At 46.2% G+C, this 27210-nt stretch overlaps 1 protein-coding gene across 1 annotated transcript in view; it reads left to right on the plus strand.

The window, feature by feature from the left end:
* The first annotated feature begins 317 nt into the window (after window positions 1–317).
* CDH1 (cadherin 1) overlaps window positions 318–27210 on the plus strand; it is a 69449-nt gene continuing 42556 nt past the window's right edge. Inside the window, exons 1-2 of the mRNA XM_081031583.1 lie at window positions 318–468; window positions 1361–1475. Of these exons, the coding sequence (XP_080887709.1) occupies window positions 415–468; window positions 1361–1475 (169 nt within the window). The 5' untranslated portion in view covers window positions 318–414. The remainder of the gene's footprint in view (window positions 469–1360; window positions 1476–27210) is intronic.

A 27210-nucleotide genomic window follows, 5' to 3' on the forward strand; every position in this document is an offset into this window, starting at 1 on the left:
AGATAAAGGGTAAAGCCCAGGTGCTAGTGTGCACCCACCGCGAGGCCGGGACGCGAACCTGGTGGTAATCGGAATCCTGGAGCCCCTGCGCGCAACCCTGACTCACCAATCGCGGGGCCTGGGGATTGCCGGGTCGATGCGAGGCAGGGGGGCGGGGTCGGGGGCGGGCCCTTCATTCCTGCCTGCAGAGGAAGCTGGGACCGAGCCGCGTCGTTCATTGGCTGCAGCCGGCAGGTGCATCCTCAGCCAATCAGCGGGGCCGGGGGCGGGGCCTTCGAGGCTCACCTGGCGGCTGAGGCGGTGCCCCCCTCACTGGCGTCGAGAGCCGCAAAGCACCTGTGTGTTCGCGGAACTTCTGCCAGACCAGCCCGCTCCAGCTCCGCCGGACCCGACCCGACCCGCGCCCGGCCCGCCATGGGCCCTCCGCGTCGCAGCCTGTCCGCGCTCCTGCTGCTGCTACTGCTGCAGGTACGTCGTGCCCCTCTGGCTTTGCGTGGGACGCCTTCCGGCCCCACCATCCGCGACCCGGCCCCTAAGTTCCTTCGTCTCTTGTCGTCCCTTGCTCTCTCCTGTCGTCCGCGCTCCCTTTTCTTCCAAGAAAGTTTGGGTCCAAAGAGCCTGAGCGGCCTGGAAGCTGCGTGGCGCTCTGGACTCAGCGGAGATGGGAGCGGGAGCGGGAGCGGGTGAGGAACTAGCGCGGTTTGCCCACTGCCCCGCGGGGACCTGCGGTGGGGGCGCGCCTCGCTGCAGGCTCTAGGGACTCCGGGATGGCCGCGGTATGGGCAGTCGGTGGCGCAGCGTGGCGGTCGGGATATGGAAAAGGGGAGCCCGGGTGCAAGTCCAGGGAGAGCCAGACGTAATGGGGAGGATCCCTGAGGTAAGGAAAGGGGAATCAATAGAAATAAAGGTAACTACTAGGTAAAAAAAAAAAAAAGGTAGTAAATAGGTATGGGGGCGCCCTCGGGATAAGAAAGTGGGGTCAAAAGGTGTTGGAGCGCCCTCGGTATGAGGAACTAGATTTAGGAGTGGGAGCGTTCCCGGTGTAAGGAAAGGGGAATTGGGAAGAATAAAGGTACCTCCAGTGAAACGGAAAAGGAGACGGGAAGGAAAGGGGTGCCCGGTCGAAAGGAGGTGACCCAGCAGGCTCCTCTCCGCGGCGTTCCTGGGGGCTTGGCTGCCGCAGGCCTCATGTTGAGTTTGGCGTGGCTGCCTGCCCGGCGGGGTGGAGGGGAGTGGAGGTGGGTCCCTCCCACATTCCCGACGCCGGGAGCTAGGGAGGAGCGGCGGCGTTGTCGGTTTCGGTGTGGGCTGGGGGGGACCCCCCAGGTCACCCCGGTTCCATACCTTTCCCCTACCCCAGGTCTCATCATGGTTCTGCCGGGAGCCAGAGCCCTGCCGTCCTGGCTTTGGCGCTGAAAGTTACACGTTCACGGTGCCCCGGCGGCACTTGGAGAGAGGCCGACTCCTGGGCAGAGGTGAGGGCGCGCCGCCGGGGTCCCTGAGCCGGGTGGTGGGACGGAGTGAGAAGGGTCTGAGAAATTGCGCTCCCATTCTCCTGGGCTGGATTGGGCAAGCCCCTTCTTCCGTGGTTCAAATGACACCTTTAGAATTTACACACATATAGGAACCTAAACTTGATCATGATTGAGCACTGTGGTTGAAGGGGCTATCCTGGTGTGGTTAATTATGTTGGGGGGGAGGGTACTTATTAGAGCCTTCACTGTGTTTCCTAGTGTCCTGACCACATGGGAGGTTGTCGTTTCAGACTGCAGAAACCTAATGTGGGAAGGGCAGGAGGGAAGTGGTAATTCTTATTTCGCAGATGAGCAAAGGAAGGCTCAGCGGGTGGAGTCCACTTGCCCAGGGTCAGTTTCGTGGGAATTTGAACTAGCATTCTCCCAGGCCCCATTCTGCACCAACTCTGGGATGACTGAGGAGCCCTCTCAGTTATCAGGCTCTGGCTTTTGCTCATAGAGATGACAACATTTTGATACAGGTACTGTTTCCTAAAGGAATAATAGTTTTTTTAAAAAAAAGCCTGGAAGCTCTGACTCAGGGAATGAAAACGTAACACAAATGTACTTCTGGGCCTTATCGCTGTGATAATCAGAATTGTAGAGTTTGCTTTGTTTTACTTCACTGTGGCCCAGGAGTGAGGGCAAGGGCAGGTTGGTTTCTCTTCTGGTTTCACTGATTCCCAGGTGCTTATTTCCTACCAAACCACTTTCTCCTCCCTTTTGATTTTACTTGATTGGGCGAGTTATCATAACAATAAAGGAAACACTTTCCAAAAAAAAAAAAAAATCACCCACAATTTCCCTGAGGGAATTCACTGTGTTTTCTTCCAGTCTTTGGCCACGTGAAAAATCTGTTCCAATCACACTATTGTCTGAAAAATGTTTTCCAACTCTGGAAGTTCTAACAGTGGGTGGCATTTTTTTTTTTTTAAACAGAGAAACTGCACCTTGATTGATTAAACATTTGCTTTTCTGAGGCCTGTGTTGTGTGGAGCTTTCTGTTGGATCAGAAAGGAAGTGTTGTCTGCCTGATTTTGCAGTGGGTCTACCGTTCCTTGGCCTGTCTCTTGATGTTCTGCCCGGCCCTGTGCTGGGCACTTGGGAATAAACTGAGATACAGGGACGTTCCAGTCCTGCCCTTGGTATTGCACGTTCTGGCAGGTTGCTGAGAATGTTCTAGGACTCACTTTGAGGGTATGGTGGGACATGGGCATTTAGATATTTGGGATGTTTTGAATGGGTGTCAGTGGGCTGTGAAGATTGGCTTCTGGGAGGATAAAAAGTTGACCCACCTTTGAAGAGCAGGTCAGGGGTTAGAAATGGGAGTGTCCCCACACAAGTGCTGGTCACTCTTGTTTTCCTGCACCAAGGCATTAGGTAGCACCAAGGGTGGGTAGCACCAAGGGGGTTTTTATCCCCCACCCCAAGCTTTTACATCTGACCAATAATCGTATTACCTATTAATAATATAATTATTATCATTATTCGCTTTTGAACTGGACTCTGGGGCAAGTGCGTCACATATTTTACCTTATTTAATCTTCCCAAGAACATTATAAGGGTGGGCACCATTGTTATTTCTATTTTGCAGATGAGGAAACTGAAGCATAGAGCAATTTAGTAAGCTGCTCAGGGAACCACAGCTGGTCTTTCTCCTGCTTTCTCCCCTCCTCAGTAATCTTAAAAAAAAAAAAAAAAAAAAAAAAGAGGATGCTGGGGAATTGGTGTCCATTGTGAAATAGATGTCTTCTTCCCTGTATGTCTGGAAGAGCAGAGGTGTCGACAGGGCAGGACCCCAAGGAGGAGGTGGTGGTGATGGAGATGGGTCAGACCAGGTGGGAGGTGGGGGGGGGCCTGCAGCTGGTGGTCTTGGTTGGAGACAAACTGCTTGTGTGACCAGTTCCCGTTCCCTTTATGTCCACAGACCCACACCCACTCAATGATTTTCTGACATTTCACTTTTGGAGGGCTTTTTGGACTACAGGGTCCCCTTCGATCAATCCAGTGTGGAATTGCCCTAGGACGGAAGTCCCCTTCTGGTAAAATCACACAGGCAACCTCAGGGGGAAGTGACCTCACTCTCTTTGCTCCGTCCAGAAAGATGGAGGGATGCCACATTAGTACCGGGTTTATCATTGGCTCTGTGGAGAATTTGCTGCATGGGAGTTTGAAAACAAGGAACCTGTCACTTTTTGTCCATCAGGGACCAGAGTGTCACAAATAGGATTTGGCTGAATTCAGGGACCTTGGGGTAGTTTGCTGGGTTCATTCCTGTGCTCCATGAGATCCCTGTATTTATTGCATTGTTTTTTTTCCCAGGTTCTAGAACAGAATGTTTTAAAAACAAAAACATCTTTATTTTCTGATTATTTTCCTTTTTCTCAGTACAAACTGGTTTGAGCAACCCAGGCTATTAGACAGTTTCGCATCTCATATATTGTACTCAGTTTTAAGTTGACTGTGGGGCGTGGGGGGAAAAAGGGCAGCAGGCTTTGAAACCCATGGTTTCCTTGCTTTACTGCCTCTGCCACCTGGCCTTGGGCAAACAGAGCTTATATTTTGGGTCTGAGCTCTGGCTGCTTGATGGATTGATCTAGCTTGTAGGAACCCACCTGTGTGGATTAAATACACCCATTTCCCCTTCTTTCTAAATGATGTGCTGAAAGGTGGTGGAAACAAGTATTCGCCCCCTAATTAAAATGGGCTTTAAAGAAAACAAATACCGAAAACTGCTTTGGGATGACCTTACATCAACAGATCCCCACTCCCCCACTGCTCAAACTCTGAATCACCTCTTCCCTCATTACTCACCTCTGTGACAAGGGTTATGCAGAGCTCACTGGGGAAGGAGACTACTGGGTCATCCTGCCCTGGCCTTTGTGTCCCGCAGGAGTGGAGCCCTGCAAGGCCATTTAAGGAAGGCTGGCTGCTGCTCCTGCCCTACCTCTCTGCCAGGTGGTTATGGAAATCCTTGTTTGCTCTCCGGGGCTTTTTATTGAGCAAGGCTTTTCTTCCGAAATGCTCACCTTGGTGTCTGTTACACATTCCCTTCCAAGCGTAGTCCCAGATAAGCCAGACGCTGAAGCAATCAGCTCTCACATCTCCCAGAAGCTGCCAAAGCCCTAAAGTCCCCGAGAGGCACCTGTCACAATCTAGACTTTCTGGGTTTCCACTCTGCCTCAACTCCCATCTCCTCTCAGGGCTTTAGGCTTTCAAGGAGAGGAATGAAATCAATATGGCTGATCAGGATAGTTCTGTGAGTAAGCACCTGAAAGATCCAGGTTTGGATTTCAGCTACTAGCTGTGTGGCCTTGGGTAAATCACTTTACTTCTTATGAGCCTCAGTTTCCCCATGTGTAAAATGGGAGGCAGTAATACTTACAGGGTTGTCGTTAAATGTGCATATTCATTCATTCATTTAGTCAACATATATGTGTGCCTACTGAGTGCCAGAACTGGGCTAGCCGTTGGGATTACAGTAATGAATAACACAGATGTGGGCTGAACGTTAAGGCAAGTGCGACAGATATAAAGAAATAAGATAGAGTCACTACATGGTGACTCGAATTTCTTAGGGACAGAGTAAGCACTCAGATATCATTTTGAACACATGAATGAATGAGTGAATAAATATTTACGATTCCTCATACCTTGGCTTATCTTTTTCCTACTCTGGCCTCGGGCCAGCCTTAGACGTTGAGTATAAATGGGCAGGGAAGAGTTGGGTCTGTGGCTTTTGGAATGGGGCAGTAAGTGTGTCCCAGAAACTCTGTATACTGAGTGCTTCCCTCTGAAAGCTGCAGAGGGCAGAGAAAGGAGACCTCACATCCAAATCTGGAAATGGAAGAGCAGTTAGTCATTTTTAAGTGTTTTTCATCTTTGGTCAATTAAAAAGAAATTCGTGGTGCCCTTTCTGTTTTCCTCTCTGTTTCTAAGTTTCCCGTTTATATCCTCGGCTTATGCTTTACTGTTGGAAGGGCTTTAGATTCCCTCTCTTTCTGCAGTTTTCCTCTTCCCTTTCCTTCTTAATCTACCTCCAGTCCTCCACATTCCCCCAAGGCCCAGATGGCATCTTCCCAACGTTTAGAAGATTCTTGAGTCAGACTGCCTAGATTGAGACACCGGTAATGCCCCTTGCCAGCTGAAGGATACCGGCCAAGGACTTTCTAAACCTCAGTTTTGCCATCTGTAAAATGGGCAGAATAGTACCCAAGTCATAGGGTATGTCAAGTGCTCAATGAGTATTAAACGTTAAAGCCCCTGGCATATTTGGAGCCTTCTTACCATTTGGTTCAAAAGTTTACCTGTGCTTGCTCCCTCCCTGTGTTCCATCCCGCCCAGCAAACCAGCCAAACCAGTTTCCTCACTCTCTCTGCTTCTGTGTTAAAGCAAACACTACTGTGCAAACAGTGACTAAACCATAGTACTCTTTGCTAGGAAAGGAAATTCTGGTATTTTCTTGCTTGCCACTGTACAGTGTGTTTGGGGTGGGCCGACGTGGGTTTGCCTGTGGACCTGTTCATAAACGTTTAGAATTGTGGGAGGAATGGACAAGGAGCAATCAAAGGTAGGGAAGTCAGGCTGACCTTAAATGTTTCAGCTTCTGCTTGGTTTTTAAAAGTATTTCATAATGCACATGCTTAAGGATACCGGTGTGACTTTCCGTTGCCAAAAATGCTCTGCCTCAACCCCTGGGACTGGGTCACTCACATTTTTCTAAGCATCAAATCACCTGGGTTACTTCAAAAACACAGATTTGCCTTCCTGCCGCTAATTCACTGAGGGTGGGGTTCTGGACGTGGTAATGGACAACTTGAGCAGCTAGGTCACAAATGTATAATGCGTAAATACATGGTGCCAGCCAGGGTGTGGGTATCTGGTTGTCACCCTGAGGCCAGGGATCCAAGGGCACCCTTCATGGGGAAGCGGGTGTAAGGCTGGTTTTTCTGCCATGCCAACGAAGGATAGCTCTATGGGACAAAGTGGAGTGTGCATGGGGTGGGGATGGGGGGGGTCTAGAAAGAAATAGCCAGTGCACAAACTTCTCCCCACTGGCTTAAGACCCAGCTCCTGCCCTCAGGGAAATTCCAGAAAATCTATGAACTAAAGCGCCCAGTGATTAATTTCAGTACACTTTGAGATGTCCCTGGGGTGGGAGCGGTTTTACCTGCTAGGCTTTGGTGAATGAGAAGGTATAATGTCAGCCGAGCAGAGAAGGGGAAAGGACTCTCTAGGAAGAGGAAATGTGGTGCCCAGAAGTGTAGCAGGGCATAGCGGAGTCAGTCTGGCACTGTGCCTTCTGGAACAAAGGAGGGTTGCTTACAGGAGGAGGGGTACCTCTGTAGGCCAGGGCTCAGCCATGGACTTCAGCCTACAGGTGTTTCCCTGAAAATAAGACCAGGTCTTAATATTAATTTTTGCTCCAAAAGACACACTAGGGCTTATGTTCAGGGGGTGTCATCCTGAAAAATCATTCTAGGGCTTATTTTCTGATTAGGTCTTATTTTCGGGGAAACATGGTAATAGAGTTTCTCTTTCTATTTAAGTAGGCAAATCACGCACTTGGTTTAAAAAGGAAAAATTCTCCTTTTCCATCTCATTCCATTCTTCACCCAGGTCTTCCCAAGGCACAGGTAACCAGTTAGTTCCTTACAGGTAACTGATTTTCAGAGTTTCCTCTTGGAAATACAGAAAGAGTCTTATTTATTTATGCAAGCGGAAATTTAATAGTCTTTTTACGCAAAGAATAGCATAAGATAACACTGTTCTATACCTTCTTTGTTTCCCAACAATATAGAACGTCTGCATTCTTTTTACTTTTGTTATACCATGTTTCCCTGAAAATAAGACCTAGCTGGACCATCAACTCTAATGCATCTTTTGGAGCAAAAATTAACATAAGACCGGTCTTATTTTATTATAAGACCGGGTCTTATCTAACATAATATAAGACCAGGTCTTGCATTAATTTTTGCACCAAAAGATGCATTAGAACTGATTGTCCCGCTAGGTCTTATTTTCTTTTTTTTTAAATTCATTGGGATGACAATTGTTAGTGAAATTACATAGATTTCAGGTGTACAATTCTGTATTACATCATCTATAAATCCCAGTGTGTGTTCACCACCCAGAGTCAGTTCTCCTTCCATCACCATGTATTTGCTGCTATGTCTTATTTTCATGGAAACTCGGTAGCTATAGATGTGCCGTAGTCTGTTTAACACACCCTCAGATAGACACTGGGTTATGTCCTATCTTTTAGGAAACAGCCCTACAGGGAATAATGTAGTATATGTGTAGATCCTTTGGCACATGTTCTGGTGTTTTTACAGAAGATGAATTTCCACAGGTGGGTCTGCCGGATTAGGGTACATGCATTTGTAATTTTGACAGATATTGCCTTTCACAGGACGGTAGCAATTTGCTCCCCTATCAGCATCTGGAGACAACCTGTTTCCCACTGTCCCACTGGGCATTTTAAGCAAAAGGTATTGGGAGCCTGCCTTTCTGAAGACAAAATAGTTTTGATTTGAGGAAAGACTTCAAAGTTCCAGCAGCTAAATGGTTCTAAGCAAGAAGTAATTCCAGCAGCTTCTGGAATATTCCTTTGTACTCATACTGGGAAAGAGGAGCAAATTGGGAAAGGAAAATGAGTTCCTGGCTGGGAACAAGGTGAGTCTGAGTGTTTGAGGATCCAAAGGTAGGTAGCGTTAATAAAAAAGTGTTTGGGAATTTTAGGTCTGGAGTTTGAAAGAATGTTGGGCACCAGTTTAAATATGAGTTTGTATAGGAAAATGGTGTTTTTCCTTAATCAACTTGGAGCATAAAATGATAGGAGGGCTATGCCAAGAGTATTTATTTGGAGGTGGCCAACAAGTTAAACTATAAATATTTATTTCTACCCAGTGTTAGGAGTGGGTCTTGCAAAGGACCTCATAGGCTTGAGAGTTTAATTAAGCCTCCTCGTAGCCCAAGGCAGGAACCGTCATTTTCCCCCACTCTAGAAGAAGGAACAGGCTCAGGGAGGTTGACAACTTTTTGAGGTCACCCAGGTTGGTAGTGGCAGAGCTGGGGCTACACTCCTGGACTTTTATTTTTCGTAACCTATGCTCTCGTCCACGCCCCTCCTGGGCTTTGGGGCCAACCTGGATCTCTAGTGGAACCTAATTCACTTTTCTAAGAGAAAGGAAGATAATGTCTTTTATACCTTTGCATCTCACTAATTTTAATTGTGATGCTGGAATTTGCCCCCGTTTGCCTTTGAAGGGCCTCTTTAGTCTCTTGCTTATGGGTGATTTTCAGCCTCTTTCCCTTTTGACCTTCGCTTCCCATTAAATGCCAGGTCAATAGCACTTCTTGTCCTTTCTGTCTGTCTTTTCAACTTTCTGGGTCCCTGAGAATACAGTTATTCTGGCATTCATGGTTGGGAGGTGGGAGGGGAACTGTCCTAAACAAACGCGTGTTCTTAAGGGACTTACTCAAGGTGAGCCAGGCAGAGATCTGGATGTGGCTTTCTCCCCGGCAAGAGGAAGACCAAACATGCCGGATCCCAGTGAACTTGGATATTACTGCTAGGACCTAATGGGGCCTGCCTGGAAGGGTTGAACCTGTTCTCCAGGAACAAAATCACAAACGGTAGCCAGCACAGGACCCCATGGGTAATTGGCCAAAGCCTGGATAATAATTAGCAGACTTTGTAATTAGGAGAGCTTGTAACAAGCCGAAAGCCTTTCAGTTATATGATACCTGTGCAAGCTGAAGGCTCAGAACACCTGTTTCTGTGGCTTGGCATTCAAACACACTGATACACCTCTGTTCCCAGAATAATTTTTTCCAAAAAAGAAGTCTGAGTCTAAATTGTTGCAACAGCCTCCTTTCTGGTCTCTCTGCTTCCCTTCCCCTTCCCCGAACACAGTCTTTTCTCTACCCAGCAGCCAGACTGATGATTTTTAAAGTATAAATGAGAAAACATCAATCCTAACTGAAAATCGGCCAGTGGTTCCCATTTCACACAGAATAAACTGTCAAAAGTCCTTTTTGTGACTTAGGGCTTCCCTGATCTGCCCCCTAACTTCCCCCTTACCTCTTGCCCTCAGTTTTTCCTGACTGTACCTAGAGCACATCAGGTCCACTCCCACCTCAGAGCCTTTGCACGGGCTGTCAATGCTCTCTATAAATACTTTCCCCCTGATATCTGCCTGGCTCACTCATTTATGTCCTCCAGTTTTTGCTCAAATGTCACCTTCTCAGTGACGCCTTTCTTGAGCCCCCTATTTGAGATAGTAACCCCTTTTCCCAGTACTCCCCTCCCCCTTTCTTTGCTTTATTTTCCTCTGTAGCACTTTTCACCATCTAACACGCTTTGTATATATTCCACTCTCTGGCTCCTTTCACCAGAACAGAAGCTCCAGGAGGCCAGGGACTTTGTTTTATTTCGTTCACAGGCTGTATTGCATCTGGAGCAGTGCCTGGCACATATTAGGTACTCAGTAAGTATGTTCAATGAATTCATGAGGTCTCAGAGTGTATGTAGAGATCTATAGATAATTTTTGCTTTTAGAAGCTATTCCACTGGGCTTTTGCAAAAATGGAGATACAATTGTCATGTAACGGTATATTAGTTTCAGGTGTAATTGTGCTTTCTGTTTTAAAGCAAAGAGGGAACTCGTTCAATATGAGCCACAGGAAAGACGCCAGGAGGAGGGGATGTTCTCAGGGCATGTGTCTCCGCTTGGCACTCCGCGGTTTCTCTGAGCCCTGCACACCCCTGGTGTAACCTTACCTAATTGTCTTGTCACAAAACAGCTTGCAGTCTAGAGTCTAAAGGTCAGATGAGCATTTCTGCCCCACACTTCTTGGTGTAAGGAAGCACCAGATCAAAATCTAAACAGAGATCTGAGCTCGCCAGGGCCATCTGTTTGGTTTCCTATTGTCTGGGTAACACCTTCCTTGAGCAAGGCTCCCAGATACACCCAACACCTTTCTCCTGGGTATCTGCAGCATCCTGCAGGCCCATTAATTGTTCAAGACCTGGTGTCCATTCTTCCATTCTTGGCAACGCACAGGAGCTGGGAAGGAACTTGTTGAGAGATGCAAAAAACTCAGAGACAATAATTTAAGACTAACTCAATCAGCTCATGGCCAAGATAAAAATCTCCCCACTCCGAAATCCATCTGATCAATAAATATTCATTTAGGGAGTATTACAGGACAATATCTCATAAATCTTGATGTAAGAAACATCACCCTGCCTTCAGGAAGGTACCGTATTTTGCCATGTATAATGCACTCCCATATATAATGTGCACGCACGTTTTTGGCCCAAACTTTCAGGGAAGCAGAATTAGTACTACTCGTGTATAATGTGCATCCTTATTTTTCCCTCACAAATTTGGGCCAAAAAGTGTGCATTATACATGGCAAATTATGGTAACTACCTAATGGGCAGAGTTGCCAGATTTAGCAAATAAAAAATACAGGACACCCAGTTATATTTGAATTTCAGGTAAATAATGACTACTTTTTTAGTATCCGTGTGCCTCACGCAATATTTGATATATACCAAAAACATTTTGTTTCATCCTGTCATCACAAGCAACATCGTTTGCTATTGACTAGTATTTACTATGTGTCCACAATTCTTCCCATATGCTGCCTCTCTCCTTTAAACCTCACAACAAACAGTGAGAAGAAGTGACAATTGTTGACTCTGAGAGACTAAGTAAGATAGTGCAGGTCATGCAGACAGGAAGTGGGGGACAGACTGGTCATGTGTGTTCCGGTGGTTGTTGGACTCCAAAGTCCGCGCTGTTTACAGCAGGAAAAGGCAGCTCACCAGACAGCCTATGAGCAGCCAGATGAATGAAATGGATAATTCCTGCTCCAGAGGTCTTAGAGGGAAAGAAGTCCCCCTGGATGGCAGGCAGTCATTTGTCCATTCATTGCACAAATTTATGTTGAGCACCTGCCAACATTAGCACTGTGCTCTAGGCATCAGGGATATAATGGGGCAACAGACAGCATCCTGCCTTCGTGGACTTCCCTTCTAGTCGGAGGAGACGGGAGGAGGCAGATAGATGGTGATCTATGGATGGAAAAACTACAGCAGGAAGGGCGATAAGAACTGAGTGTGTTAGGCTGGAGAGATTTGGGGAAGTCATCACTAAGAAGAATGACATTTGCGGAAAGGCCTGAAGAAGTGAGGTGCTCAATAAATGTTAGAATGGGACTGTGTCTTGAAGAAGCTGGATGACCCACAGTTTTTCAGTCCATATTGGTGATATTAAAACAACAACAATTCTCTGAGCAGGTGTTTTGCTAGAGGAATACGTCTGAGAGCTAATTGTCACATCTCCTTTAAAGGGTATCAGATTCAAACTAGAATCTAATGCTCATTCCAAGCCATCCATCCCTTGGTGTGTTGCCCAAGAGGAATATGGCTGTAGTCTGGTTTTCGTCACTTCTTCATGGAGGAGGGATGAGATTGTCCTAGGCATCGTGACTTCTTGGTCATCTTTTTTTTTTGGGGGGGGGGTTGGTAACATGTATACCGATGTCATAGTTAGAATAAAGCCTAGATTCAGTAGGAGGATTTTCAAAGACTGTAAACTTCCTCCCCCACGAATTCTTCATCACCATTGTGTGGGAGTGTATGAAAAGGGAATGAGATGACCAGCTTGTTTATGGGAAAAGTTGTGGCTTTCCTATTGAAAACATCACCCGTTGAGTCAGCCGTGGGACAATTACCTGGGCACTTGTTGGCAGGTGGGGCAGGATCCTGAATCACTGCCACTGAATGGCCTCTCCTGGTGAGGTTATTAGTCTCAGAGGTTTAATCAACTGTGACATCACCGTGTCATAGTAACAGATACTTTGGGAGCCTGTTCTTACTCATAAGTCCCGGGAGATAGTGGCCTTAGATTTCTTCACTCTTACAAGAAGGCCTGGCTTTTGCAGAAATTACTGGGTTCCACGGGGACTGGGAAATATACTTTGGTCAAGTTCACGTGGCTGGTATTGGTTTCATTACCACCCCAACTCCAGGGATTGTTATCATGATTAAACTTTTCTGGAGAAATTAGACCTTGTGGGTGTACTGTCTGTAGCTTTGGCCTTCTCAAGTTGGCGCTTAGAAAGAAATGCTCTTCTCTGCCTTGCAGATAGATGGGTGTTTCAGAGCTGTCATTTGAGTCTTTGATTTAGAAGTTCCCATGTAAATTGTGCTGATTTATTTGGACTTTGGAATCAGTTACAACCTCTCTCTCTCTCACTTTCTCTCTCTTTTTCCTCCTCCTTTCTTCTAATCCTCTCACCTGAACCATAGGAGCATTTAAGACTTTGGGAATTAAATACCTGAGAGGTTGTTCACCCTGGGAAACTGTACTTCACTTGCCAGGTGTAAGGTTTTTCTCCTGGTTTCAACAGAGATTTGATGTCAAGGTTGTGAGTTTAATCTTCAGTGTTTATTCTTCAACCTGTGAAACTTGAAGGAACGAGTCTCCCTGAGCCTTCCTCCAAGAGTGAAGATGAACTGGGGAGAGGCAGGATTGTGTGGGTTCGCATCCTGACTTGACTCTTATTTGCCATGTGACCTTGGGCCAGTTACGTAACTTTTCTGTGCCTCAGTCCCCTCACCTGTAAAAGCATGGTTTCCTACCTCACAGGGTTGAGATGAGGAGTCAATGAGTTAACATATATAAAGTGCTTTCCGTGCCTGGCGCACTGCAAATACTTTAAACACTGAGTTTTTATTCGACATTTCTGCTTTACAATTGTGTCGGGAGTCGGGGTTGTGTGTGAATAAAATGTGTAAATGCTGAAGACCAAAGCAGCCAGAGAGGGTTCAGGATGAGGGAGGACGACATCCCCTTGTCTCTTTGCTCCTTGTTCTCCCCAAATCTAAGACCCTCCTTGACCCACCACTCTTTGTGCACACTGTTTGCTGCCCGCTGGGCAGCATCATGAAGTAACGCTGCTTTTAGGTAGGTGCAAAAGGAATTGTGGTTTACAAGGTTAAAAATAATTGCAAAAACGGCAATTACTTTTGCACCAACCTGATAATTTATAGTCACACCTATTGGGTTCAATCATTTTATGAACTTGATTCTAATATCATCTCCGTTTTACAGAGGAGGAAGCTGAGATGCAGACAGCTTATCCAAGGCCACAAAGCGAGGAAACGGCTGGGAGGGATTTGAACCCCCGTCTGCTGGCCCCAATGCTTCTGCCACACCTATGTACCTGTACCTGGCTGGTGCTTTTCTGGGAACTCTTAACTGTTCAGGTCCCTTGTCATAGCCATTATTTTTATTTTATATATTTTTCCAGTGTTTCTTGAATTAGGGATGTATACATACTTATTGCCCCCCCTTAACACACAAAAGGTAGAATATTGTACATACTGTTCTGCACCTTTTTTACTGGCTATATTTTAAAGAGTGACCTCATTATTTTTAACAAATGTGTAGTATTCTATTATATAGTCAGCCCCTTATTGATGGATACTGGCTGTTCTGGTCTTTTACTGGTAAAGCCATGTGAAGAGCATTTTTGCTGCTGTGAGTAGGAGAGCCTACCATATTCAGGCCTCTCTGGCCTCTGGGGATGGTTACTGATTGCAAGGGACAGATTCCTACCTTGGCCAGTCCTGGACATTGGAGAGGTACTGGATTTTCAGGGTTTCCTGATGATGCATGAAGTAGGGTCAGCATTAGTACCGAGCCATGGGCAGCTTCTGTCTCACCAGCTGATGAGCTTTTACTTGCAGGGGTCCCTGTCCAGCCTCCCACTATGCCCGGCAGTAATAGTTCAGTAATGCTGTTTGCTCCCGAAGCGCGAACGGAATAAAAGGAAACAATGGGGTAGGATTGCAGCTGGAAGGGACTAGGGGAAGACTTCTGAGATTGGTTTCAAGCACTGGAAATGCCTGTTCCGAATACTGACAGCTCCTTCTCCAGTTGTGCCACCTAAAACACTGTGGTCACAGCAGGGTCATTTTGTCTGTCCCCCTCAATCCCTTGCTGCTGCACCTCTGTTTCAAATGGAATTTCAAGGTCTCTGTAACCTGCATAGATTCTCTTTCTATGGGAAGATTCAGAACTGTTGAGCATTAAGTTCACAAATAGAATTCTAAAGAGCCTTAGGAGTCATCTAGTTTCTTAGGTTACACATGAATTTGGCTGGTTCAGTGAGGTTAGGTGACTGGATCAGAGTCACACAGCTTGAAGGTGTCACAATTAGAATAATACTAACGTTGTTAAACAAGAACCATGGTGTTCATTGCACTCAACTGTTCACACAGGATCTCATTTTAAAATCCCTGCACTAACCTTTGATATAGGTTCTACAACAGTTCCATTTTAGATAATAAAACAGAAGCTTCTGAAGGTTATTGACTTAACCCAGGGTCACACAGCCAGTGTCCTGGGATGGAAAAGTCTTGTGATGGAAAAAAGCACGAGGCTGTCTCTCTGCTTTTCCTCCTCGCTGTGCTCAGCAGCTCCATTTCTGAGCATATCTGCATTCTAGGTTCTTCACTTTGGCCTAGAAAGGAACCTCAAAGTCCACTCAAAGTCCTTTACCAGTTTTAGCCTTTGGTAACTGAAGTTTCTAGATCCTGCTTGCTCCTTTGGAAAGCGAGGATAGAAGGGGCGTTACTTCTCCCCACCTGTACTGTAGGCTCTGTCTTACATCTGAATGGTGCCGTGTATCTGAGAGATGAAAGTTTGCAAGCCGCCACTTCAGAGCTTCATAGGCTGCTTTAATTATTATTATTTCCTTTTCTAAACTGCTACTTCAGGTTTCTTCCTAATTACTTTGGGGGTGGGGTAGATGGTATACTAGTTAACTCTACGAATGCCACAGCTTACTTGACCTCCTTACCAAGCAGGATGGGAGGGAACGAATTTTACTTTAAAAAAATGTCCTAATAGTAGTAATGGATTGGGGTTATGTTAAAAGGGGGGAGGGGTCTTGATCCGTTAAAGATTCCCACTGACATATTTACAGATGGCAAGATAGGTGTGTGGGGTGGGTCAGGAGATGGGGTGTAGATGCTATAATACCTCCGCGAGTTGAGAGTTGTTGGTGCTGGACATGTGGGACTCATACTATTTTCTCTGCTTTTGGAAATGTTGGAAAGTCTGTGTTATAAAGTTTAAACAAGTTCTACTAGGAGGAACCTGAATAATGATCTGTACGTGGGAAATTCAAACAGCATCCGCACACCCTCCCCCTCCCTCTGGCTGATGTTAACAATTTGGTGTATATCATCCCAGCCACTTTTCTAAGCCTTTGCAGAACACGTGTGCCCATATTTGTAGGGTTTTTAAAAGTCGGGTTTTCCAGAACTGGAAATGTGAGTTATAACCATCTCCCACCCTTCCTTTATGATACACCTTGGAAAATTGTGCATGTCGGTCCATGGAACTCCCCCCCCCCATTCTATTTAAACCGAGGAAGGCATTTTTCATATCACAGGGTATGACTCCGTTCCCTTCAGTACAGTGTTTGAGTGCCTACTGTGAGCTCTGAGTCAGTCATGAGGTTACTCCTGTCCCAGGGTGTTTGGAGATATATCCAGGAGCATCGGGAACCGCTGAGGTGCCAAGTTATCAGACAATGGGCGCATTCAGAATCCAGGTGGGGTTAGGCCTGTGTGGGCTGGAGCCGCTGGCGAAGCTTCTGCAGGGGGCGAGTCAGGAGTGGGACCTGAGATATTGGGTGGCTTGTGAGCAGGAAGGTGGGGAGGAGGTATCTCTTGTTGGCAGGTGTGGAGGGACCTCCCATGCAGATTCTGGAGCCTACCCTGTTTCCTTGAAAATAAGGCCTAGCCAGACCATCAGCTCTAATGCATCTTTTAGAGTAAAAATTAATATAAGACCTTGTTTTATATTATGTTATGTTATGTTATGTTATATTATGCTATATTATACCTGATCTTACAATAAAATAAGACCGGGTCTTATATTAATTTTTGCTCCAAAAGACACATTAGAGCTGATGGTCTGGCTAGGTCTTATTTTCGGGGAAACACGGTAGGAATATGACAAAGGGAATGTTTGAATGGTGACTCAAGAGGCTGAGGTGAAACTGAGCTTCCTGCCCTGGGTCACTCCAGGAGGGTGGGGGGCTGTGAGGAAACTCTCCCTTGGCACTTCCGGCCTGGCCTCTGAGGCAGACAGGGCCTACCAGGGTCATAGAAGGACAGTAACGTGGCTGCTGCTGGCTGGGTGGTGCTCTGTTGGCAGAGACCCAGGCAAGCTGGGAGAACAGGAACAGCAGGTTTTCCCTCTGCCTGCCCTCGGGGCCAGTGCACCTAGTTAGTCCCAGGCTGTTTTGGGGCGATCTGGGAACCGGAAATGAGCTGCAGCATCGTGTGGCCCTCAGAGGCCAGCATAGTCTGTCCTGGTTCATCAGACCCGGGGCCGCCCCCCCTTGCTGTCCTATCATCACCCCAAGTGCTTATCCAAAATCTCCTCCTCCTCCATCAGCAGCCTTGCTTCTAGGTACCGTCACGGCAAATGGCAGCACCCATTCTGTCCATCCGTTTGTCAGTCATTCACTCATTTGTTCGTGTGTTCATTCAGTAAATAAGGACTGAGAGCTATTGTGTGCCAAGCACTGTTGTAGGACGGGGGATACAGCAGAGAACCAGACATACGAATTTTCTCCCAGATGGAGTTCGTATTCTACTGTGTTGGTGGACAATAAATATAATAAATTAGGCAATAAACATAATAAATTGGGTGACAGCAAATGTTTAGGGAAAATGAGTCTGAGTGAGGAATTATAGGGAAGCAGTGGGATGGTCTGCGACGGCCTCATGGAAGGGGGACATTTAAGCAAAGATCCACGAGAGGTGAAGGACCAGGCTATGTGGGGAAGGACCAGACTGAGAGAACAGCAAGGGCAGAGGCCCGGAGGCAGAGAGGAAGCGCAAGAAAGCCAGGGTGCATGGATTCGAGTGATCAAGTGTGGGGGTGATAGAGGCGGAGGGGGTGGCCCAGTGCAGAGGGCCTGGTAAGGACTTTGCCTTGAAGCCCTGGCTCCTTTCTCCCCGTCAGTCCAGATCCACCCACTACTCCAGCCAGTTCGGTCTCCTCCTTGCTTCTCCTTCTCCCTCCCCTCTCCATTCCAGGCAGTAGAATTAGGCTGTTGTTTGGGGGCCTTATTGTGTGGGGGCCTCTTCTGTGGGGAGGATTAGGCTGGTGGTTAATAGCTTGGCCCCTAGCCCCTGACTGCTCAGGTTTTGGAGCTGAGCACAGAGGCCTGCGACCTCTCCCGGTCCAGGGTGAGGCCTATGGATTCACATTTCTAATGGTCTGCCCCCAGAGTAGCCCTCTCTGTTTCCTCCACTAGCACACTTTCCTGTGTTACCTGCATGGCTGACTCATCGTTCTAGGCTAGCTCAGTTTGATGCTTCCTCCAGGAAGCCCTCCCTGATCTTCCACCTCCATCCTGGGTCAGGATACGGCCCCTCTCCCTCAAACTCCCTTTTCAGGTTGGGATCCTATGAGTTCTCTCTCCCTACCAGGTTGGGTGCCCCATGAAGTGTCCTCGGTATGGCACATAGTAGAATGTAGTTGGCACTCAATAAATAACTAGTTGTTTGATGGGGGGGCTCTTAGCTGAGGAGAATTAGGCTTGAGGGTCCCTGGGGATAAGGGTGACCTATCCATCTATTTGGAACTTTGCAGGAAGTGCATGATAATGTAGAAGAAGAATCCAGATTCCTAGATCTTTTGTTTTTTTTAATCAGATTTTGCTTTTTCTGTTCTGAAAAACAAACCCAATAAAACCACTTTCAGCTGAGCTTCGTCGTGCTCCCTCTAGCCATCCTTGAATCTGTAATGGGAGCTTTAAAAAGTTGTATCTCTTCTCCCCCTCTCTCCATGGCTATTTGTTTCCTAAAGATAAATCAATTGTAAAAAAACAGCTTAATTTAAAGTACTCAATTCCTCTGCTTTTTAACAGTAAGGGAAATTATGGTGATAGCTACTGCTTTTCTGTGTTTAGCATCAGCCAGGCACTGAGCCCAAACTGTCAACTCAGCTTTCGTCCTATTGAGCTTTCCCTGTGCCTGGCATTCAGACGGGGCTTTGGAAGAGATGACCACATCCTCTGTGTGGAATTTCTCTTCTCGAAGGGGGAGAAACAACAAACAGAATACGTAGAATGTTAGAAGGTGGTTGTTACTCGCTAGGGGATAAAGTTCGACTAAAGCAGGGTGGGTGGGATAGGAGTCCTGGGGGTTGAGGTTGCACCTGTAATTCCATTATTGCCACCATCCTTTGTCTCCTGGATCCAATCCCATTATACAGATGAGAGATCGAGGTTTAGAAAGGGGAACAACGGGCACTACAGAGGGTGCAGTTGAGGAAGTGGCTGAGAGAGGAAAGAAAATGCAGATGGTGAGGGAACTGGAAGAGGGTGTGGGACCTGGAAGTCGGGGAGGGAAGTAAATATTCAGATAATCACATCCTTTCCCCACTTCTTGGAAAGTGGACACCCCAGAAAGCTCTGCCATTTGAATGCTGATTAGTTACTTAGCAATTGCTGACAGACCTTCAGTTCTTCAAAGGTTTTAACCCCATAATTCTGGGAAATTTTAACTAATTAAAAATGCCGATTGCTGCCCCCCCCCATTCTGATTTATAAATCTGGGTGGGGTTCAGGAATCTGCATTTTAAAATAAGCCTACTCTGCTTGAACTGGACATCCTGAGATTGTCCTTACGAAGAGCTGGACCATAGCATGGGTTCTCCCCTCACCCCGGGCTAGAGTGTGGCTCACACAGAAAACTTAAAAGTGCAGACTTTGAGGGGCCTCCCCTTCAGAGATTTGGAGTCATGGGTGATTCTTCGCTGGGCTTGTGGGGTAGGGGGATCTATGAATCCACCCAAGATTATAGACAAGCTGAGTGTGTGTGTGCCTGCACGTCCGAATGTTTTTTGGGTTCAGAGGATCTGCAACTTTCATCAGACTTGGAGACGTCCAAGACATCTCCCCACCCCAAGAAGAGGCGGTCAAGGCTTGGCTCTGCAGGACTGGTTTCCACCAGAGTGAAAGTGGCAACCAACCTCAGTGTGCATCAAGTCAGAAGTGAAGGGAAATTAAGTTAAGGGTTGCAAACTCTCCACCATGTGTGACAAAATGGCCAAATCTCTGGTGAAATAAGAGTTCCAGTGTATTTGGAGAGGAGAGCTTGGATGGTCAAAGGGCTCATCTTCCCTCCCTTCTTCCTTTCCTTCCTTCCTTCCTTCCTTCCTTCCTTCCTTCCTTCCTTCCTTCCTTCCTTCCTCCCTCCCTTCCTGTTTCCTTTCCTCCCACCCTCCTTGTCTTCCTTTCTTCCCTCCCTCCCTCCATCATTCATTATTTCTGTCAGATAGTCTTTGAGCACCTACTGGATCCAAGACCCTCAATGACCCAGGCTGTTAGAGCAGGGAGGGCAACATAGATCATTCTGACTAGTGGATGATTTGACAAATTAATGTACTTGGTTTTGGACTGAGGTGTCATTTCTGAGTCTGCAAACACAATTCCCTAATCTGTAAGTTGCCCAGCCCAATATTAAAATGCATGGCCGAGCCATGCTGCTGTTTTGGAGGAGCCAGCATGAAACTCAAGCTGAGCATGGAGATAAGGCAGCTGCTGTTTCAGTCGTCGGTTAGGCCATCTAAGAATTTTAGGGACTTTCCTTGCTGTGGGCAGGGAATAAAGTTGCTTTTCTATTATTTGGGTTTTTTGGGGGAGAGGGAGATTTAGTTTATGATTAATCCATCTAGAGTTTGATAACAGATCCAGCGAATGTGTAAGGTATTTCAGAACATTGATTCTAAATGTACTCCTAAAATTTGAGGGTAATTAATCATTAACCCGAGGACTCCTTGTGTTGTCTTTGCCTGTTATTAAACAGGTATGCCCTAAGACAGGTGATTTATCTCCAGGAATTTCTGCACGTCATGACTTTCATATTGTGAACACTTTTTAAAGATCTATTTTTCTCTCTTGGGAAAGTTCCTTGCTGCAATTGGATCAGTTTTCTCCTTACATCTTGCACCTTGGTCTCAGCGAGTCCTCCTTATTATAAGTGTCAAATAATTAAAGGCTGTTATCAGGAATCCTTAGTTATTGACAAACACATGGGTTTTTTGTGTTTTTTTGTTTTGTTTTACATATATGAGCTTATTTTGTTTTCATACCAACCCTGTTATAATTATTTCCGTTTTATAAGTGAGACTGACGCTCAGGGCGGTCCCCTTGGCTACCTGTGCAGGACAGGGACTCACAATTTGCATCTAACTGCTGGAATACACCGCTTCCCTTCCCTGAGATAACTGACTCAAGCTGTCCAAGCACTCACGGGTCCGGTACTGGGACTGTATTTCTTGTAACTGGATTTCTTTCGAGGGCATCTTCCTGTTAACTTTTTTCCTCAGCAAAATGGGATCAGTAGTATCTACGACACAAGGTTATTGGGGAGATTAAATGAGATGCATGATCTCGAACGTCAGGCATGCACGGAGCGTTCAGTAGCAGTTATAACTAGTCCTGATAATTGTAAAATATAGTAGCTATTATCCTTATTAACACCGATGCAGCTCTTCCTATGCGTATGCCGGGCATTGCCCTCACAGTTTGCATACCGTAATAACTTACAATTCCCCCAGCCCCTCTGGCAGCAGTAGGTTGTCTAGACCCCTATTTTCAGATGAGGCAATTGAGGCCCAGAGAGGATCATTTAGTTTGTGGTCCAATGTGACATGGAAATCTGCTACTTAGGACTTACGGTCTTTTTATCCTCCTCATGATGGAACCTAATGAGCTGGGTCATCCCTACTCCATTGCACACGATGGTGTTCCAATAAGGGGAAGAGCAGGGTCCTGCAGAAATAGGCATTCTTTTTCCCATGGTGCCAGTCCTGGAACAACATTCCTTTTTCAAAACTTCATTAAGAATCTCTTGGCTTTGTTGCTCTATTTCTTCATTTCGTTCATTCCCACCTCGTTCCAATGAAGAACTTGTAGGCATGGGTTACCTAGATACATAATAATCTGTATTTCAGGAAGAGATAGGGAAATGGGCAAAATGAAGGATAAAAGATAAAGACAGGAAGAGGATTGAGTAGCCAAATGCTTGCCACAAAGCCTGGATCCCTGCTAAAAGCAGACCACAAATTTGACTCTGAGCTTCCTACCAATCAAAACAAAGAGGGAAATAAGATCACTTGCATGACTGGGTTTCTTTGTGGTAAGCATAAATCAGTACCTTGGTGGGGAACCCAACTGTTCCAGGAAACTCTTGCCTTTCTGCAATTCTGGCAATACCTCTTATACCTCAGACCTCCCATTTGTAGTTGTCTTTATTATACAACTAATACATGTTTTATTGTGTGGGGAAAACGTTAGAAAATGTAGACAATTAAGAGAAGAAAAGATTTAAATTGTGCATATCACCACGGGAAACATTTTGGTGTATATCCTCCTTAGTAAGGTGTCTATGACTACATCTTGTAGGTTGTAATATAATATGAATGCATACTGTAGCAATGAGATGTAATGATGGGGATTTTACTAGTGCTTACCATTCTCCAGAACTCTGCTGCCTCAGGGCGATTGTGCCTGCTGTTCCCCGAGCCCGGGACACCCTTCCCCCAGGTATCCTTGTGACTCTTTTCCTTCACTTCATTCAGGGCGCTGCTCCTCATCAGAGTCCGTCTTGTATAACAGTACACACCTGTACCTGTCACTGAACCCCTTACCCTTTGCTTTTTTCATGGTCCTTATGTATGTATGTATATTTCTGAACCGTAATCCTGCTATGCTGTACCTACTTAACATCTGCCGGCTGCTTCCTGATTCCTGCAAGGAGGCCTGTTGTGCACCTGGCTTTTTTCAGGTAATAGTCCATCTTGGAGAGCTTTCCTCCAAGTCAATCCTATGTCCTGTCTTGGCTACTATTATGTTTTCTTCACCTTTGCTTGAGACTCATAGTTTCAGAGTTGGAAGGCCTCTTTCTTTGAGGCCTCTTGGTCTTGCCCTTTCTCTGGCCGAAATTGTCAAGCTTCCTACCTGCTTGCCTGAAAGCCTTGCTCACTACCACCAGGTGTGTTCTCCAGGGAGCTCTGCCTCTCATCCTTAAAAATGTCGTCTTCCCAACTCAAGCCTGCTTCCTACAGACACCACCCTTGGCGGGCCCCCTCTGACACCTCTTCCCCAGGGACTGGAAAGACTCAGCGGTAAGGACTTGGGTCTCCTTTGTCCCACCTGGCACTTCGTAGGCCCTCAAGGAATGTTTATGGATGAATAACTCTACACCAACTTTCAGGTGGGCACCAGTCAATCCATGTTTATTCAGGTCGCGCGGGGCAGTGGGTAGTATTGCAGAGGGCAACACACCAGGCCTGTGCCTTCAGGTACCTAGAGTCCTAGTGTCTATGTAGACATTAACATATAAAGAAATGGGATTTTAGGGAGTGGTACATTCTAGGAGGCAAATAAAGCAGGGAAATGGGTGTAAGGGGGTAAGAAGGGGGCCTCCTCCAGCTAAGAATGGGTCAGGCACGTTGTTATGAGGAAGTGTGTGTGTTGCATGTAGTGGAAGGAGGATGCCATGGAAAGAACTGTAGGAAGAGAATCCTAAGCAGCGGAAAGAGCAAGGCCCAAGGGCCTGAGGCAGGAAAGGGAGTGGTGTGCTGGAGCAGGAAGAGGCCAGTGTGGCCAGTGCCCGAGTGGGCACGGTGGGGTAACAAACAGGTGGGCGATGACACTGGAGGGCTAGGTGGAGACCAGGTCTTGTGTCTGGTTTAGACAGTCTGTTTGGAACCACAGATACACGCCTCTATCAGCTTCCACCCAGATGAGGTGAAGTGAACCAGCTTCCTCTGGATTTTTAGGGAACCTTTGCCCTCAGTCGGAGGCGGTTCTGTCTGTTTCTTCTGGAAATGATGTCTACGAGAAGGATTTGGGGGGTAGATGGTTGATGAAAGTTAAAATTAGTTCCTGCCCACAGTATGCTGTCTTTCAGTGCCAGCTAAATCAGACCCCCCCTTGCTGCTGTATACATGTACAGTTTCCTGCTTCAGCTCAGTTTCTGGTAGCATCTGATTTTTCTCTAGTTCCAGAATAGCAGCTGACATTCACTCAACTTTTCTTCTGTGTCTGACACTGTGCTAAGGGCTTTACGTGGATTAACATGTTTAACGGTTCCATCCCTTAGGAAATAGGGACCATCACGGTCTTTGTTCTATAGGTGAGAAAGCGAGGCAGGAGAAGGTGAAGTTATGTGCTTGAGGTGGCGTAACTCGTAAGTGGTGGGGCTCGGGTCATCTGACCTGTCACCTGGGCTCTTAACCACTTAATACCGTACTGTGACCGTGAATTGAGGACTCGAGTCTAGGCTGCGTATCTCAAAATTGACCGCATATTGCCCTGCGATGGCCAGTGGTTTATGGCAGTGAGTCCTGCAGACAGGGTCACTGTTTCACAGCTCTTATTCTTGTGCCACGCATGGAAGGGTAGAACTCCATTAGAGCTTTGAAGTCTCATCTCTAATTTACAGTTTTGACAATTGCTGTCCCTCTCGACCTCTTGGGAGAAGGGATAAGTCTCTTTAATTAGTCCACTCAGATTAATAAGCCACAGACCTTTCACGTAATGAATGTTCACTGAGCATATTTTATGCACCAGGCTCTGTCTGCATCCAGGGTGAGAAACAAGTGATAGGCAACATTTATTGAGCGCTTACGATGTGCCCAGCACTGGACTAACCCCTCCCTCCATATGTCTTGTATATTCCTCACCACACTTGGTGAGTCAGTTCTGCTGTAAGGTGACGTAAAGCTGCTGAAAAAAATCACCCAATAAAAATCACAGGGCTTATGGGGAAATGGCTAGGGGAGCAGCGCTCAAATTTCATCGTGATGTTAAAAAAGAGAAGTTGGTTTGTGGGAGGGAGTTGGTCTCAGTAGGTGGCATCTTGTGAGTTACTTGGAAGGGAGATAATCTGGAATCAGATGGGAAGTTGTCATACCAGATGTGGATAGGTGTGCTGCATAACAGTGAACTGTGGTAGCTGGAAGGGGTGTGTGTGTGTGTGTGTGTGTGTGTGTGTGTGTGTGTGTGTGTGTGTGTTTTGTATATTTCTGTACTTTGGCCCCGTATACTTTTCTGCATCCACCCATGTTTCTCACGGATAGAATTATACACATGAGCAAACTTGAAATTTGAGTGATGCTCATTGTTCCCTAATAAATCATTCACGGTGGAACAGATTTGCATTTTTGAAGCAAGCATTATAGAAGAACTGACTGTGTTATCTCTGTTTTTCAGTGAAGTAAACTGAGTCTTGAGAAGTAAAGTGACTGGCCCAGGGTTATGCAGCTAAGAGGTGGCAGAGCTGGAATTTTAACTCAGGTCACTTAACTTCTGTGCCACAGGGCAGGCTCTTCCTTTTCTCATTCATGGAAAGCAAGTCATGATGACAGAGTTGACCAAGAGGAGAGATTCAGACTAAGGAGAAAGAATGGTCTGTGGTGAATGGCCAGTGGTTAAGAATATTCAGGAGTGATGTTTAAAAACTTTTAATGATGACCAGTACAGCAGTCAAAGTGTATGCCTGGCGTTTAGTGCTCAAATAGGTCCTGGGGTCCTGAGCAGCAGCTGGAGGGGGGTGTGGAAGTCCTCAGGAGGCTCAGGGCAGGGGCTGCTCACCAACCGCAGGGGACTTTGAGTATTTCCACCATTGGTGCAGCTGTGTCAGTGCAGACTAGCTGAATATCAGTTCTGATTCTCTGTGCTACCTGCCGTTGTCAGCTCCACCTCCTGGCGACCCTGTGAGTGAGTGATGCCCACAATGTCCTGTTCTCAACAGCCCTGCTCGGCCCCTGTAGACTCAGGCATGGCTTCTTTTATGGAGTCAACCCATCTCATAGTTGGGCTTCCTCTTTTCCTAGTGCCTTCTATTTTTCCCAGCATTATTGTTTTTCCAAAGAACCCTGCCTTCTCAGGAGGTGCCTGAAATAGGACAGCTTTAGTTTTGTCGGTTTTGCATCCTTAATAAAAACATGGTTGGTGAGTTTGTTTAGTTCTTATTAAGTTAGATCTTACTATAGACTCTTTCCCCTACCCCCAAAACTTTTAGTTATGAGAAACTCTAAAACAAACAAACAAAAAAACCCATGAAAGTTGAGAACAGTAAAATGAACACCTGAATATTCTCATTTTACAATTAACACTGTCATATTTGCCTTATCTGTGTGTGTATGTGCTTTCTGAGCCATTTGAAAATATGTTGCAGACATTTCACCACTAAAACTTCAGCCTGCATCTCCTAAGTGAAGGATAATTTCCGTTTGAACCATAATACTATGATCACAACTAAGAGAATTTACAACATCATCTAACATCTACTCTATATTCAAATACCCCCAACTATCCCAAGAAAGACTTTTATTTATTATATCTCAACTTTTATGGTTGCTTCTTTTTTTTTTTTTCTTTTTACAGTTTCTCATAACTAAAAGTTTTGGGAGTAGGGGAAAGAGTCTATAGTAAGAACTAACTTAACAAGAACTAAACAAACTCACCAACCATGTTTTTATTAAGGATGCAAAAACAACAAAACTAAAGCTGTCCTGTTTCAGGCACCTCCTGAGAAGGCAGGGTACTTACACATAAGCCATTGAAAATGTTGGCTCCTCTGATCACAGCTGCTCCTGTGTACATAGTAGGGAATGCGAAAAGAAAAGGTGGCGTTCTTCACTTCCAATCAGAGACTGCTGGTCTCCTTTTGTCTCCCTGCTTCGGAGACCTGGGGGGTGATTTTAACTGGGGGCTTGAGTGATGGAGCTGAAACCTCAGTCCAGGTGTGTGTGAATTCAGAGTTGCTTCTTGTTACTACCATGCAGTCCCACCTCGGATGTTTATAACCCTGTCACAAGTATGCTGTTGGTGTACATAAGCCTTGTGTCTTAAGCTGGTTTAGAGAAACCAGAGTTACCCTGGGTTCATTAAGGGTGGTGTTCAGGTACTCGTATGTTGACCTTGTGTTTCCTGTGCGACCTCCAGGCTCTCAACAAACTTTGTATGCCAGGAAACCATCTATGAAAGCGTAGTGGTCAAGGCCCTATCTCATTCCGGTTTCACATCAGTAACTTACAAACTGTGTGACCTTGAGCAAGTCACTGAACCGCTCTGTGTCTCAATTTTTCTACCTATCAAATGGAGATAATAGTAGCACTTACTTTATACGGTTATTGCGAAGATTAAATGCCTAATATAATGAGCCTGGCACATAGCGTGTGCTCTACAAAGTGTCAGTAGCAGCAGTGGTAATTAGCACCAGCACCAAGGGCTCTCTAGCCAGGACTGCCTTCAAAGCAGTGTTTGTGAGGTGGTGATGTCCTAGGGGAGGTGACAGTTTTTCTTAGGAGATCATTAGCAAAAACACAGTAATTTCCCACTCACTAGGATGGCTATAATTTAAGAACAGAGGAAATGACAAGGGTTGGAGAAGACATGGAGGAATCAGAACCTCACATGTTGTTGGTGGGAATGAAAATGGTGCAGCCGCTGTGGAAAACAGCCTGATGGTTCCTCAAAAAGTGGAATGCAGTTACTGTATCACCCAGAAATTCCACTCCTAGGTATGTATACCCAAGAGACTTGGGAAAGTACGGCCAATTGTGCATGA

Source organism: Rhinolophus hipposideros, assembly GCF_964194185.1.
Source record: "Rhinolophus hipposideros genome assembly, chromosome: 21".
Lineage (NCBI taxonomy): Eukaryota > Metazoa > Chordata > Mammalia > Chiroptera > Rhinolophidae > Rhinolophus > Rhinolophus hipposideros.